General features: G+C 35.6%; 1 protein-coding gene across 5 annotated transcripts in view; it reads right to left on the bottom strand.

Moving 5' to 3' along the window:
- Positions 1-1224: 1224 nt before the first annotated feature.
- Positions 1225-16273, bottom strand: part of MAP3K7 (mitogen-activated protein kinase kinase kinase 7) — a 47392-nt gene continuing 32343 nt past the window's right edge. For 2 of the 5 annotated variants that reach the window (XM_053972994.1, XM_053972996.1), the window contains 5 exons: positions 15193-15260; positions 9830-9938; positions 7001-7062; positions 6346-6461; positions 1225-4290 (listed from right to left, as the gene is read on the bottom strand). In XM_053972994.1, the coding sequence (XP_053828969.1) occupies positions 4110-4290; positions 6346-6461; positions 7001-7062; positions 9830-9938; positions 15193-15260 (536 nt within the window). In that variant the 3' untranslated portion in view covers positions 1225-4109. Of the gene's footprint in view, positions 4291-6345; positions 6462-7000; positions 7063-7870; positions 7958-9829; positions 9939-15192; positions 15261-16273 lie in introns of all 5 variants that reach the window. The other 3 variants (XM_053972995.1, XM_053972998.1, XM_053972999.1) reach the window with 2 other exon arrangements.

Here is a 16273-nt window from a genome sequence, read left to right as displayed (position 1 = left end):
AACTGCTACATGGGCACAGAAAATAACTGATGCACTCTCACACCTCTATTTATCTGCCCCTAAAGAACGTGATCATCACAGGCATAGAATTATCACCCATCTAGTGACATTACTGAAGTAAATAAAAACTAAAGAAAGATTTTGAACTCTGATTTTGGAAAAAAAAGGCATCTATCAATTATGATTTGATATATGCAGCTCTCTACAGAATCATAGAATCAATGAGTTAGGAAAAGATGTCTGAGGTCATCAACCTATGACTGACACCACCACATCAACCAGACCATGGCACCAAGTGCCACCTTCAGTGTTTCCTTAGGCATCTTCAGGGATAGTGACTCCACCACCTCCCATGTCCAATCACCCCTTCTATGAAAAAATTCCTCCTAATGTCCAACCTAAATCTCCCCTGGCATATCTTAAGGCCGTGTCCCCTGTCCTGTTGCTGGTTGCCTGTGAGCAGAGGCTGACCCCCAGCTGGCTGCATCCTCCTTTCAGGTAGGTAAGAACATGCGAGTACGTAACACCGTGTTTATATTTGCATATACATCTACATGCGTTTACTTTTCTAAGATCCTCCTCGTCAACCTGGTCACCAGGGATATCTCTATTCTGAGGAGTTGGGTGTGCCACACCTTTTTTCTTTCCCCTTGTTTTTTCAAACTTTCCCGGCAAGTTACAGCAGGGCACCTGAAAGGATCAAACTGTTCAGAACACTTCAGAACAGATGTGAAGCACAATTCTGTGATCTTCACAGACAATGACACTTCTGGGGGTCAACTCTGTCTCTGGTATGGCAACAGAACCTCTCAAGCTGTAACATCTATTATGAACAAAAAAGACCAAGTTCCAGGGAAGGAAATTTTTCTGACCTTAACAACAGAAGACAAGCAGTTATCTCTTTGCACTACATCCACCACAAGGTAGATGCGCCATTCTTAAAATATCTTTATACTCAGTTATGAGTAAGGCTATTCATCCTACACCCTAGTTCTGCATACAGGAAGGGACAAGCTCATAGCAGAAGAATTTTTTTTCGGCAGTGGGAACAACTGCACGATGATTATCTTCCACCCAGTGTGGGATTCCATGAGAGATCACGGATGCTCTGGCAAGCGTTGGGGCATTACTACATGTTTGTGGAAGGCTCTCAGCTTTTATTAATTAGACTCCTGACAAAGCAGTAAAACCCTGTAACAGAAAGCCACACTGCTCATTCCTGAATCATATGAAATCATTCACCATTTTATGTACAAGTTTTGAATTACAATCTTCAACTCCTCATCAGAAAAAATAACAAACCAAAAAGCCTAAAAAAAGCATTTTTGGAAGAACTGCATAGTATACAGAAGCATACTTCAATTACAAAATATCTTACAGAACACAGACTGTAACAATAAGCAGAGCCTGTTACCTTTTCTGAGAAGGCAGTGCCCAGCCCAAACTAGATGTTTCACCTCCATTATTAGAGGAACAGCTTTAACTGAACAGAGAGCACATGAAAAAAGTTCCTGAACAGTCCAAATAGTTTAACAGAAAAATAAAAGTACATTTGTAAACAACTTTAAAACAAGAGCCTTATGAAAAAAAAAAAAAAACAGCTAAGCTGTTAAACTCTCAGCCCAAACTGATGTGTTTTACCCTTATAGGTTTTTTCATGATAAACAAATTTGTTCATGTGGAAAACCTCAGTGAGAAATCTGGGCAAGTATTTTTTAAATTTCTGGTAAACTTAAGTAAATGACAATTTGAAGGCAAAAAGTCAAACTTCAAATTTCCTTTGAAGATTAAAAGAGTGATAAAACCAAGCTATTGATTGAAGCCAACAATGCATGGTAGCACAGCACTTATTTTATAATCTGACACCCTTTTTAATGTAAACCCTGAAAAATCATAAGCAACTGGTGGAAATTACTTTTGTATTATGTACCATTAATTTATCACTGCATTCACTTTCATTATTCAAACCTTGCCATAAAGTGACTTTTCACATACAACACTGATTTACCTTAAGCATCTCTTTTACTACACAGCAAAAATGTAAAAACTGTCCTGAGAAATGATTTTGTCTATGTAATTATCAATGCCTCTGAAGTTGAGCATCAGTATTTATGCTGCTCTACTTAATGCTTCAGCATATATTAAGTGATCTGCTGATCACTGAGTGTCTCCATTTTGGTAGACAGACAGATGTATGTGAACAGCGATGCTTTGGATAACTTGCGCTATTCCTAATACTAGAGTTATTTTCTCCCCCAATTATATTTTGCTATAAATATGTGTGCCCTTAAGTTGATCCCAATATCAGTTTCAGCTAACTAATCAAATTATCTGTTAAGGTTTTGGGAATGAGAACCCTTCCTTTATTTAAATAAAACGAGGGAAAGGTTTCTAACTCCCAAAGGTTTGCCAACAATAGATTTATTGTCAAGACAGGATGTTCAGTAAGTTGTTTGTCCTCTTTGCTGTTCACAGATAAGCACAACTGTATTAATGGTTTTTATCAAGTAGGCAGGAAGAGAAAGAAAATAGTATGAGGTTTTTCCCCTTAAGGTTTTTCCAAGTTCTGCTCATGGGTATGAGCCACTATTCATTTGAAATAAGTGTATTTCAAATTTCATATTAGTTCTCTTTTATTGATAAGGCTCAGCAGCTAAAATTCAATTTCCGATTTTAATTTTGCAAACAAGTGTTATTAAAACCCCACCTGTAACTGAGAACATCAAGAACTTAGGTATGTATGTAAGGAGTAATTTATCATTGTATATAGAAGTGCCTTATTTTTGTACCAGTTAAAAGTTAGTTCATAATCCAAATAATCAATCTGCAATGTAAACAAGTAATTATTTTCTCCTATGTAATAATGGTAAATATCAACACTGAGCATTGCATATTCCACTTGAGTTCATTAAATGCAATTCTTCAGTCATAAAGGCAGCAGGCATTCTGTGATGAACTTCCTTTGAGCTATGTTCAAATGAGTGGAATAGCTGAGATTCCTCATGGAGATCTAAGCTATTTCTCTCATTTTCTGAATAGTTTCCACTATTTGCATACTCAACTCCATTTTATAATTTTCTATTTAAAATAAAGTCATTCCCCCAAACTCTTCTCTATCTAAAACAAACTTATTTACATTTATGGTAAATGCTTTTCACCAAATAAATTTTAATTAAAAAAACTCCTGAAACAAAATCAATAATGGAGCAAAAATATAAAGGGAGCAAGTATTTCAAGTACTGCATTAATTTTCTTTCTGAATCTCCTTCCAACGATTCTACAGGGACAAAAGTTTTAAAGGTTTGAAACAGGCTTTTACCTATTTTTGATTCTATCTCTTTTATACGAGGGACGAATTGTGTCCAGTGATCACCTTCCTAACTTTTGGCCACTATTTAAATGAAACTGCATGTGATTCACCCCAAGGAAGTAAACAAAATACAGCCTTTTACTTCAAATATTTTATGAATGCAAGATTACATGAAATATATTAGTCAAAATGCAGGGCCATCAAGCACTGAACCAAGAACGCTGGCATCAGTTTGCCTACCATTTTACATGTGGAAAAATACACTATGTCTACAGGTAAAAGGCATCACTAATGCATCATGAATTACTCTGGTCAGCCAACATCACCTCTGCAGCTTGGCGCATGTTTCAGTTTATTATGAAAATAATCTTCATAATAATAGTTTGAGATGAGACACTGGAACAAAACCATTCTTAAACAGGAAAGTCTTTTTTTTTTTTTTGCTCTTACTGAGGCAACACCAAAAACTAAAAATAAGTTCTCACAATTTAGCAGCCTCCTCAACACTTGTTAGGCTAGCCTTCACACAAGGAGCATGCAAACAGCCACTCTTCTTGCTTTCAATTGAGGGCTATTGGTTAATTCAAGTCACTGTCATTTCACCCTATTCAATTAACCTGTTGAACTGGATTTCACCTAGAAAAAAGAAAATTAAATGATGTTAAGTGTAGCAGACACGTACAGATCACACCAGGAAGCTAACACTCATGAGCTGTCATAATAAGGGATAATAATAACAATTAAAAAAAAAAAATCAGTCTTTTCTGTGCATATTTTTCATTTGAAAGGTCCCAGGAAATCATGATGTGCCTGGCCGCTTCTGTTGCTGATTTCTGATGACCTCTAATTGTTTTTTGCATTGCTGATAGTATGTTGAGAGACTTTTGTTTTCATCTAACAGCTTTTTATGTTCTTGTACCAGACGGGATGTGTTTTGCTGGTCTTTTTCATCCTGGTCCAGTTCTGCTATTAGCTCTTGTCTGAAATGAAAAAAATAAAAGTCATTGTCATTTATATTCTATTTTCATTTGTGTGTAGATGACTTCATATGTTTCAAATCAGTATTTGATTATCAGTATGAACTCACAGCTGGTGATATTCTGTGCAAAAGAAGTTGACAAAAGAATGTTACTCTTTAATGTAGTCTGGGGAAAATTCCCTTCCAAATCAAATCCACATTTAAACTTTAAAATAGCTGAAAGACTAAGCCTCAGTCTCTAAAAGTGTCCTTTAGACAATATCTTTCATATGTAGTTTTACAGGTCACAGTAAAATACCTAAGGAGCAACACAAAATTTCATAAATATATTCAACTCCAATTTTAGATATCTATATGTACATTTAAATCACTAAAAGGCAACTTAAAATACAAAATTACAGCAATTTTTGTAGCTTTTTAGTGAAGTACTATTTTCTATCTGGACTTGAACTTACTAAAGCAGTGGAAAAGTAGAATCAAGGAAATTACTTCTGTAACTGGCATTTCACATTATTTATGCTGTAAGTGTTCAACATGTTTTTTTAGCAAGGATTTTAGAGGCCCAAACACACTGATAATCTTACTAAAATTTATTCTGCAAAACTGGTGTGGCAGTTTGTTTTACTATTTTGTTATGAGGTGACAAGAAGGCAAGCTGCCAGCAATATTTTTGCAACAAAATAGCAAAGGATAAAGTTAATTAATTGTTGTCATATGGTTTTTAATTACAGTTAAAGAAAATGTAGTATTTATATGAGGTTGAACTAATCACTATCTTAACCAGCATTCAATTCATCCCTCACAATATCTTTTTTTGTTTTAACGCCTATGGACAATTACCTTCTGACTAAGAAAAAATAGTTTGGAAGAAATGTGAACACAAACTTCTTAGGAAAAAAAGCAGTAGGAATCTAAAAGTAGAGAATGAACAGTTTTGAAACAAATATATTTTAAATAATTTATTGACCATTGGGGACAACACAAGTAGAATCAAAATTAAGATATTAACCCTAGCATCATTATCTCCTCATCAAATCTAAAAATTCTCATTACATGTGAAAAAAATCAAATTGTTCACAGAATACTAAGCCCAAAGTGAATATGTGATAGAGTTCAATCTTACAGTAACATTCCCCCCACCCCATTCTGTATGCTATTTCTACTGTACAAAAGGTTTACACATACATTTTTCTCATTAGCTAATCCACAGATACCAAGGCAAGATCCCTATTAACAGCTGCCAGTGGCTCAGACACTGGTGGGTCACAACCTGATTATTTGGTCCAGTGTGCAACTATGACCTCTGAACTGGCCCCCAGCAACAGGAAACAGAACACAACAGAACTTGTTTTGAACTCAAATTCTGAATCAGCAATCACTTTTGACCTAATACAACAGTATGTGCAGCTGCTTTACTTATACATGTAAACAATGCAAGAGGAAAGACTTTATTTCCAGTGCACAAGGAGAAGGCACATAACAGCTTTTAAGCATCAGGTCCTCAAGACATGGCAGAAAAATACAAGATGAATGTTGGTAATATTGTTGTAAATGCAGTGCTTGACAAAAGTCAGATACATGATTAAAACTAACTGCAAAATGAGTAACACTGACATATTACCCAAAATTCTACAATCCGTTAACTAAACAATTATCTATAAATTACTACTGAAAATACTTTAATGGAGAGTGTAGTAAAAGGTTCTTCAACAGTTCAGGTGTTTCATTTGAGATGATACTATCAAGCATTACCAGTTTGTAACATACAGAGATTTGCCACGACCTTATGTAGGACTTGTCCAGAAGAAGAATCTTGATATTGATTAGAACTTTCAATTACCTGCTCTAAATATTTCATCTGTATTGAGCAGCTCAGTATTCCTGAGTTTAAGGTTGCAAAATAATTACGCCCTATGAAATATTACTTCATAAAGGCAGAAATAATAGTCACAGTGACTATTATTTACTTTTTATTATGTATTTTTATTATTATACACAGAATGTGTGTATAGGATACACACAGAAGAAAAGAAAAGGTTAAACACATTTCACTTACTTCCTCTGCAACAGCAATGCGATTTCTGTCTGAACTTTCATATATTCTTGTGCCATTTTGCAGTGCTGTTCAAACACAGCCATAGATTCTTTGGAGTTTGGGCATGGTGCTAGAGGCTGAAAATAAATCAGACATGTTAAAGACTAATGAACTGATATCTTAGTAAATAGCGTGTTAGAATGTCTCTGCAGTGTATTTATAACAGTCTTTTAAAAACCAGTAAGCCTTTAAAAATAAGTGTTAAACCATGCCCTGGAAAATATTACTGCACCGATGTCAAAGTTTACTCAAATCTGAAGTTTTTAATCTGACACTTGTCACAAAAATCAAAGCAACATTTAATCCCCCACACAAAAATTAAAGTGTATACAACAATTTGATTCAGTAACGCTCAAGCAAATAATGTCTTATTTTGACAGTCAAACTCAGATTACATTTGGTTTAAGGGATCATGTTTCCCAGGGCTTGTTTTTAATAGCTTCATCAAACCTGAGTCAACCAATCTCAGATTACATAATATATTTTTTTAGCCTTGGTCAAAAATTAGACAGAACATAAACCCAGGTAAATATGTGGCACTATATTTTGCAGCCCCAAAGTCACATGTTAGAATGAAATGCAAACTTGAGAATCTAATAAACTGTATATTTATTACCTGTAACTGATGATCTAATGTGAGATATGCCATTGGGATGGAGTTATCTGACCCGTTGGTCTCTGTAAAAATACCAAGAAAACTTTAATGTATTTAAAAATACTTAATTTTTTTCTTACAGGACAAAAACAAGAAGTCTAAGTAATTTCACAATACACAATCTGAATGTGGATAAGCAGATGGAAATAGCAGCGTTCCAATCCCAAGGCAGATGAATCATTTTATTTTTCTGATAGCTAAGAACATCAAAAGTATGGTCTATCACATCAAGGAAAAAAAAAATTATGGTTATCAACCTACATTTCTAGAAGCCATGTAACAGCACACAGATTTGTGTACAGTTTTCTACAGTTTGCGATCATTTCTGTTTATAAAAATTTGCCATTTCATTCTTGTTTATGAAGGATCAGCCAGCCAGCCCATGCATCTAATGATTTTAAAATTAGAAGCTGTGCAAATCAGCTCTGCCAAAATAAAACAAGCCAACCTCCTGCTCAGTTTTGAAACCTGCTCCCAGTGAGGTCTCTAGAGTATCTTCCTCACAGCATGCTCTAGGACATCTTCTCTGCTCCATATAGATACTTTGTGGGTAGCAAGGAACCCAATAATCGGTCTGTCTGCTGGGCATGGCTGCTCTCTTCTTACACTGCACTTGCTCTGGATTTCTCTAGAGCTTTCATTCCAGATTTAGTATGTTTCTGCATTCTTATCTTTCAGTAGCCCACAATCTGGGGATCACAAGGTTACTCTTAAGCTTTAAGAGACACAGGAGTAAAGACACATGGAGAAACTACTGATTTTACAGCTGCATAATTGCTACTAGAGGATTATATGGAGGAGGGTAGGTGGGAAAAAAAAGGGGCTGCTTACCCATACCCCAAAAGCACCTGCCACAGAGTAGTCGTGGTAGAGAAACTAAGGTGTTGCCCTCAAAGACTATGCTATTTCCAAGAGCAGCTTCAAAAGGAAACAGAAATAAGAGGGTGGGAATGGAGAAAAAGTGGTTAAGTGTATGCTTGTAAGGAAACTGGAAGGTGGTAAAAACAAAAAGGAAAAAGAAAAAAACCCTAAAACCAGAGACTTAATCACCACGGTATCTTAAATGCAATCAACATGAGAAATCCTTCCCTACATTAGACTATTGCCATATACAGCTATTGTGACAATGAATTGCAATGCTTCAAAAATACATCAATACATGTAAATGCTTCAGGTGACATTCCCGAGTGTTTCAGCACCATGTCACAGAACTGCAAACTCTCCTTGATTGACCAGATACAGCTGCATCCTTGTTTTATCACCTTGCTTCATTAAATTAAAAGCATAGCATCTTTTACAGAACACCAAAATTATTTCTCTCCTCAGAAATTTGAACAATTCTTTGTGCATGGCCGACATAAACCTACCAAGAAAAAAATATTCATATGGCACATTATGTATGTACATGAGTATAAGGCGAGCAATTTCTGTGGGCTAGAAAACAGACTTGACTTTTAGCTCCAGTGCTGTGCTGCATTTAAGACCAAAAACTTGGCACAAACTTTTGTTGCACTGGCTTACGATTTGCATCTTTCCCAATGAACTCCTGACTGGGTAAGAGCTTGCTTCCAATGTGAGGCAGCAATTCCCATTAGTGCTCACTGCCTAAAACAACTTGGGGTCCATGCTGCACAAGAGGGCCCAGGGTGGGCTGCAGCAGTGGGCAAGGGCATGAGGAAGTTCTGAGTGACTGTGGTCAGGCAAAGCAACAAAGGACAGAAAGAAAAGAATAGAGAAGCAAAACACAGGAGTGTATTGTCCTCCCACTAACACAGGGCAAAAAAAAAAGTACATCTTACATAATCACTGTATATTTGGTAAAATGCAAGTGTGCAAATATACATACATATTTATGTATATATACATATGCTTGTGCAAGAGTCAGTCACCACATGAGTTTCCATTTTGCAGTCCGTTACAGGAAAAGAGTCTGATCATCCAGATGAAAAGATCACAAGAAAAAGATTACAAAACCTGAGGTACTGTGAAGTACCACCTTGAGACTAAATTTACATTGTAAATTTACATATTCTACATGTACATTTTGGTAACAAAAACCTAATTTTTATTTATATTCTAAAACGGAATTTATGGGGGTCCATCTTTTCCTGCATTCCAGTACTGGTTCTTTTCGTAACAATGCATTATGACTTTTAAAATCAAACAGAACTATTCAATTATCGTCATTCTTAATCCTATTTCATAACAAAAGAGCAGTGATACTACAGTAGAAGTATTTACAACGTTTCTACAGACACGTGTTAGTGCATTTAAAACCAGCAATTTTGTGTGCACATCTACACTCTGCATAAGCAAAATTACAACAGTGATAGTAAACAGAAGTAACCCACTCCAGCTGATACTCACCTACATAACATTTAATTCTAGATGTCAGGGCAATGAAATCTTTAAATGTGCATTCAAAATACAAATGGACAAGACTAAAATGTTCCAAGATTACTATTCCCCTAGTTCCCCAAAACGACAGTAAAAAACTACAGCTAACAAGATCCTCATTAAGTATTATTATCACATCAATTTACAGTACTTTCTTACAAGCAGAATGTTTACAAGTTTATGTAATTTAACAATCTATAAATAAGTATTCTTAAAGCATATGTGAAAAACAAGGCAGTAATGTAATGACTGGATTTAAGCAGAACTTAAAAAAAAATCATGATCTTCATTGCTTACTTTTATTAATATCTGAGCACACACCTCATACCACAATCAAATAAATATTTTAATTTTTTTACAGGCAAAAAAATTACATAATAAACAAAGGATTACCTGCATCATCTGGTGTCCATGGGTTACGTGTTGGCTTTTCAGAGGTTGGTCCCGAGGTAGTGATCATTCTCACACTAGGACTAGATGATCTACTGCTGTTTCTACTCTCCTGAAATGACAAAATAAAACCAAACGACAATTAAGAGAAGATTTTTTGAGAAGTTCATTAAAAGAAGTTCATTAAGAAGTTAATTAAAATTTGAAGAAATCTGAACCTATAATCCTCCTTAAAAATACTCTCCCTCCCCAAGCTTTTACCCTGAATGCTCTCCTGATGGTTTGGTTAACTTTACATGCATTGCAGGGATAATTTCATCCCTATTTCTTCTTTACTGTGTAAAAGAAATTGATACAATTTTGCTATTCAGCATAACAAAAAGCAATGCTGAACAATGTGTTCAAGATCTTTACAGAAAATCATGACAATATGTTTAGTGATTTTTGCATCATCATTCAGTGAAATTTAACAGCTCTGTAATATAAAGAGGAAATAAAGTTTGTTTCCAGTGTTTAATCAATGACTGGAACTACATTCAATGAAAGGAATACAGCTTAGTAGTTGCACTAGACCACCATGTATTAATCTACAGTTTTCTTCTGGTTCTTTTGTTAACTCAGAGGTTTTGTGATTACTCTTCAGAAAATGTGAAAAAAGAGCCTAATCAAAAAGGATCAGTCACTTGAAGCACATCAATCAATAAAGGAGTACATTCTCCCTCATGAAGCAAATTAAGGACTAAACCAAAATTCTTAAGGTCGTTTTTTCATGTACTCTTTGACTCCTCCAATCTTTTTGTTTACCAAAGCACAAAACCATAATAGATTTTGTTATTCTGCTAAGCTGCTTTTTCAGAAATGTTATTTACAATATATATGTTTCTATTTCACATACCTCCTCCTCCTCATGTCACTCCTAAGTGACATTAAATTAACACAGTAAAGGATTTAAGACTATAAGCCCCAGCAAGTTTCTCAGAAAAAAATGAAGTAAAAGGAAAGATGCTATTAAAATACAACTATTTCCAAGATGGTGTATTTATCATGAAATGATTCATTAAATGACTCAATTTTTCAAAATAAGCACTCAAATATACATTAACTAGAACCTATATTTCTTTATGACTTTATTTCCAAATATCCTACTTTAATTTAAGTTTTAAAATTCAAGATTCCAGCCCAGTAACAATCCAAAGAATAGTAAGATTATACACACTGAAACATCCATTATTTCAAATGCATAGTCTTTCTTATGTGATGTTTATTAAGCATTTTGTGTATTATGTTAATATCTAGAAACAAGAAAATAAATCGTAGTAATAATCTGATGGATCTTATCAAGATGATGGCATCAGACATTTTGAAAAATCTTTTGTGTTGGAGTCTTTGTTGACATTAATTAAGGTTTAAGTTGATGAGCTTACTGTTAGTGTCCTCAGATATGAATGACAAATACACCCTGCTGATGTAAAAGACCAGAAGATAGAGAAAGCACTTGTAACAGCATAAAAGTCCTTTAAGCAAAAAGATATTTGTTGAGTATCTATAGCGGATAGTGAAGGGCACCTGAGAAATACTCTAGTTACAGTAACTTCTCAGTGCTTTACCAGATTGGTTTGGTTCACCAACCAAAACCACATTTCCTTGGTATCTTTATTTACATGAAATTCAGTAGATATAGAAATGAAGGAATCACATCTGAAGCATATCTAAAAAACACTACGAAGCTGAAAGGAAGTTTCCCAAACTGAACACTGGTTACAGTGTTTGAGTGTGTGTTGAGTGAGATGTTTTAGGCCACCCGCACGGCAGCTCCTCTGACAGGTAAAGTGTCTGGACTTTAGCAATGAGTTTCTGCTACCCCTTCATCCTTGCTTCCTCCAGATTTGCTAGCAGGTTACTCAAATCATCTTTGCCAGGTGGTCAAACCCAAATGGCATTCTTAGCTTCCATTTCTCAAAGACTTACAGTCTTGAAAAAGCTGGCAAGCTCTGAATAATAATCCTCCCTGAAGTTTAATTTAAACAGGCAACACAATTTAAAGAAATCATTACTAGTCTTGTTTCCTCATCTCATCTGTGAATTTTATCTTTCTGTGAAAGGGGAGAAAAAACCCCAAATGTTCATCTATGACAAATTTCACAATCTCATGGACAGAATGATTCATCTGTGTAATATCAGATCCCCAAATTATCCCACTTAGCTTGCATGCATGTACATGGGCTTGTACATTCTGACCTTGCTTCTCAACTGTTCATATCAGTACATGGCTTTCTTTAATATAGTATTTTTTTTCACTTCAAAGTAAACTGTAAAAGTTATGAAGGCCCAGTAGCAGTTATGATATCCCATCTCCCCCAAAAACCAACAATCCCAAAAAATCCCAAAACAAAACAAAAAATGTTTAAAAGAGGAAGTAGGTAGTTTTCGTATTTATGATAGTACTGTTAAAGATGGGTACAAAACAACCAAACCAATAAAAGATACACTAAGGAGATGGATACCACACTGAGAATCAGATCACAACCCATAGATCCTGGGTCATTATGCCAGATATGTTTCTCAGTATCCATATAAAATATTAAATTTTGTAAAGATTGCATGCAGTATAAATAGCAATTTCCTGTGTTCCTTCAAATCCCCAAAAATATTAGTAGCTGCAGTTAAGAGACCGCATGTTTCTGTGTTGCAAAGGTGTTTAGGCAAGAGCAATAGCACTAGAGAGAGGACACACTAAAATGTTCGGAAGTGCATGTACAGGGAAATAGGCAGAAGAAACAATTCCGTTCAAAAAAAAAAAAAAAAAAAAAAAAGAGAGAAATCAATGCATATACTGCATCACAGTATATGGACAGAAATAAATGAAAACGTAGCATTTGATTTTAGAGGGGACAGTTGCATCAGTGTTGCTCACGTCACTTGGAAAGGTCAGCAAGTGCTAAAATCTGTGAATATTCAGATCTGAACATGTGTTCTCAACACCAAATCACTCTAACAGCTGATCCAAGGATGGAAAACCCTTGACCTAGCAAATTTCCTATCTAAACTGTTGATGCTGAGTAGTAAAATCCTCTGCATCTGCTGCTGAGAACACCAGTAAGAGCAATACTGTTAAACACCTTAAGTGTCTCAAGAACATAAACATAGTAATCGTCAGCCATACAAGGCACATAAAAAAATCTTCCAAGAGCACACAGACATAAAATAGACATACAATCATAAAACATACAAGGTGGTCAAATGGAAACAGATGAACAGGTACACAGGACCAAGAGTCTTGGACTATCCCTTTCAGGTAAGCACACAAATTTTGGTATATGTATTATTAAATATTTATTGTGTGTATATATATATATTATATTAATTAATATTATATATACATATATTTGATTATTTATATACAAGCCTGGTGTTTTCTTTCACCTTAAGAAAAATTCCATTCTGTGTTGGAAAAACCTTTCTAATTAAAACCCAGTAGTAGTAACAGAACCGTTTTCTATTGACACAGCAGCAATTTTCAGGAAAAATACATTCAGTAAAAATACTTCTGATCAGCTTTACCGTGTCAAATAGTTAAAAGCCAGAGAAGAGGCACCATGGCAATCCTTCAGTTTTGAGTGGGATAGGGCCTTTCATGGCCTGGGTGAGGGAGCAGAGGGGCCACGGCTGCTTGGTGAAGAAAGCTGTGCTGCAGAGTGGGTGTAAGGGAGAATGGAATGCGGGGAAGAAGGATGTTTGCAATGAAGGAAGGGAGGGGGAAGGGGATTTTCACATTAGAAGAGATACCCTAGATATGGTATAGTGCATATGGGGAAATTGGATAAACTGACCAGAGATGCCACTCAGATGTTTTTTCTGCTTTGGCTTGTAGATTGCTTATATGGGTAACAGTTCAAAATTTTTAATAAAAAATCAAGGCACTGGGGTCTAGATGTATAGAAACCCATAGAAATTAATGTCAAGTCTTTAGCCTTAATTACATTGTGCTCTGTTTCCTCATTGTTTTCCATTTTTTTTTAATGTACAAGCATGTGTACATCAAAAGTTAGCATTAGTTTCAGCAGACTCTTCTATCTCTCCTCACATCAAAAAGGGGATAAAAATTCAGTATTTGTTTATACAGACAGTGGAAAAATATCTTTGAAACTGCATTTTTCATGTGTTCTAAAATATTATGTTTTCCAGGTTTTGCCATGTTTCCAAAGAAACTGCAGGATAGCAACAGACAATTGTAATTCTTCCACTTATATTGCCAATATGTGCACTATCAGAAGCAAGAAAGTAAAATATTACTCTGGTACTTCTATAGACCCACAGGTGATATTAGTGAGGTAAACATAAAACAAAATTTCTGTATCCTTCTGTTCACAAGGACAATTTAGCTAGAACACCCATAAAAGCAGTAGAACACCTTTCAAAGAAAGATTATTATAACAGTTATTAAGAGATGAAGCAAACGATGATAATCTGAAATATCAACCATTCATTAAAATGAACAGAATGAAAACTTTTAAATAAAAAAGCTGTAATTTAATTGTTATGCATACATCAATCAGCACAATTTGGAATAACTGATCAATATGCTAAGCACCAGTATCCCACACTCAAATAATAGTAGGGATCTCAAAATTGCCAATTCACATTAAGGACCAAATAGCCTTTGTGAATTGTTGAAGCAATTAAAAAGACAAAATAAACATATCTGAATGAAGCATTAGCTATACTTTTCTCATTTAAAACTGAAATGAAACTAGGAGCGTGTTATGTAGCATACCACTGTCTCTGTTACCATGGCATTTACACTACCAGACAAATAGCGATGTTATTATAAAATATCTTTTTGAAACAGTATTTTTTTATACAAAACTTTTTGACAACACCCTGCTATAAACCTTTCACAAGAAATAGAGAGATATCTCTATAATTTACTATTCAGGATTCAGAGACTGATAATAAACAACACTTATTATACTGATGCACATGCTTTTTATTTTCAGGAAGAAAGTGAGACTATCTATAACTGTTTTACACAATAAGTAGTAATTACAATCGTTTTCTACATACAGAAAGATGAAAAGGCTTTCCTGTGTAACAAGTGCCCTCAGCCAAATTAAGCAGTACACAAAAAAACGTGTACATAAAAGTGATAAATACTGCATAAGCTATATAGAAAATGCTTCCCATCTAGAGCTCATTCATAGTTACCCTCATGGAATCTCATTTCAATGCAATACAAACAACACTACAGTCTGCCAAGCTTCCACATCATTTCTATGAAAGCATCAAAGGTGATCTAGATCGGTTCCCCAGTACAGATTGGGTGCTGACTTTACTGAAAGGCAAAGAAGAGATGAGAAGGACATTACCTGACTGGACTCTGTTCCAGCAACACTAAGATCTTGAATGGATCTGCGCCTCTGCTGTCCGTTTCCTGCTGGGAAAAAAACAAAACAAAAACAAACCAGTGAAATATATTCAGAACAAAATAAGAAGGGTGCGACTGTTGCAGAGGAGCTTGGAATTTGTACAAATCCACAGAGACAAAGTGAGAGAGGGGGAGAGACAGCTGCAGAATTTTAACTCAAAACATGCTGGCCTGTCAACAAAAAGTATAGCCTAATACAATAACCACTCCTACCACATGAATAGCTGCTGCACTCTACTCCACCATCTTCTGTCACATGTATTTGGTCAGGCTTAGTACTTGGGGCAGGAACTGATGACGACATCTATTTCAAGTGCGTTACGTTATGGGGATTTCTAAAAGCTAAACCACAAAGATAACAGGCTGCCAGCTTTAACCTGCTGCTCTTTGGCTTGCTCAAGGAACACAGCAAGGACTTCTGCCTGTGTGACGCTCCCCTCAAGAAAAGTAAGAAGCGAAAGCGCTTCCTTCTGGTCTCCTGTCTCCTTCAGGGGAACGAAACTGTGTCCTGTTCTCATGCTCTGAGAAGTGTGAAAAGGGGACCGTTCAGCTAAATCACATCTCACCATCAACCTACGAAGCACAATGCTGTAATCTTTTCCTCTTCTCCTTCCACCTGTTTGCAATTATCCACCAGTGACAGCTACATAAAACAGTTTAAATTTTAGCACTGACAAGCAATCAAAGGCATTTTCAGGAAACAAAATCTCCTTAAAAATAAAAGGAGATTATGCAACAGAATCTCCCTGACTACTTTGATTTTTATTACAGTGATTGTTTATATTATCTCTTGAGAGCAGGTCAGCTGTCCAAAAGGAAACACCAAAATGTCCTGAGTAACAGCTGACAATGCTCAAAATTCTTGCTCTTAGCTCTGCATTACGTAACTCTGCTACTGGAGGGGAGCATCTGAAACATGTACTGCAGCCATGGCAGCCCCTCGCCCAGCAGCCTCACACTCAGCCACCAACACAGCTCACTCAAAGCCTTGCAAAAGGCATCACATTGCTGACCTTTTAGAT

The sequence above is a fragment of the Vidua macroura genome, chromosome 3 (assembly GCF_024509145.1).
Source record: "Vidua macroura isolate BioBank_ID:100142 chromosome 3, ASM2450914v1, whole genome shotgun sequence".
Lineage (NCBI taxonomy): Eukaryota > Metazoa > Chordata > Aves > Passeriformes > Viduidae > Vidua > Vidua macroura.
Note: the sequence above shows the minus strand (reverse complement) of the source record. Positions and strands in the feature narration are given on the sequence as shown.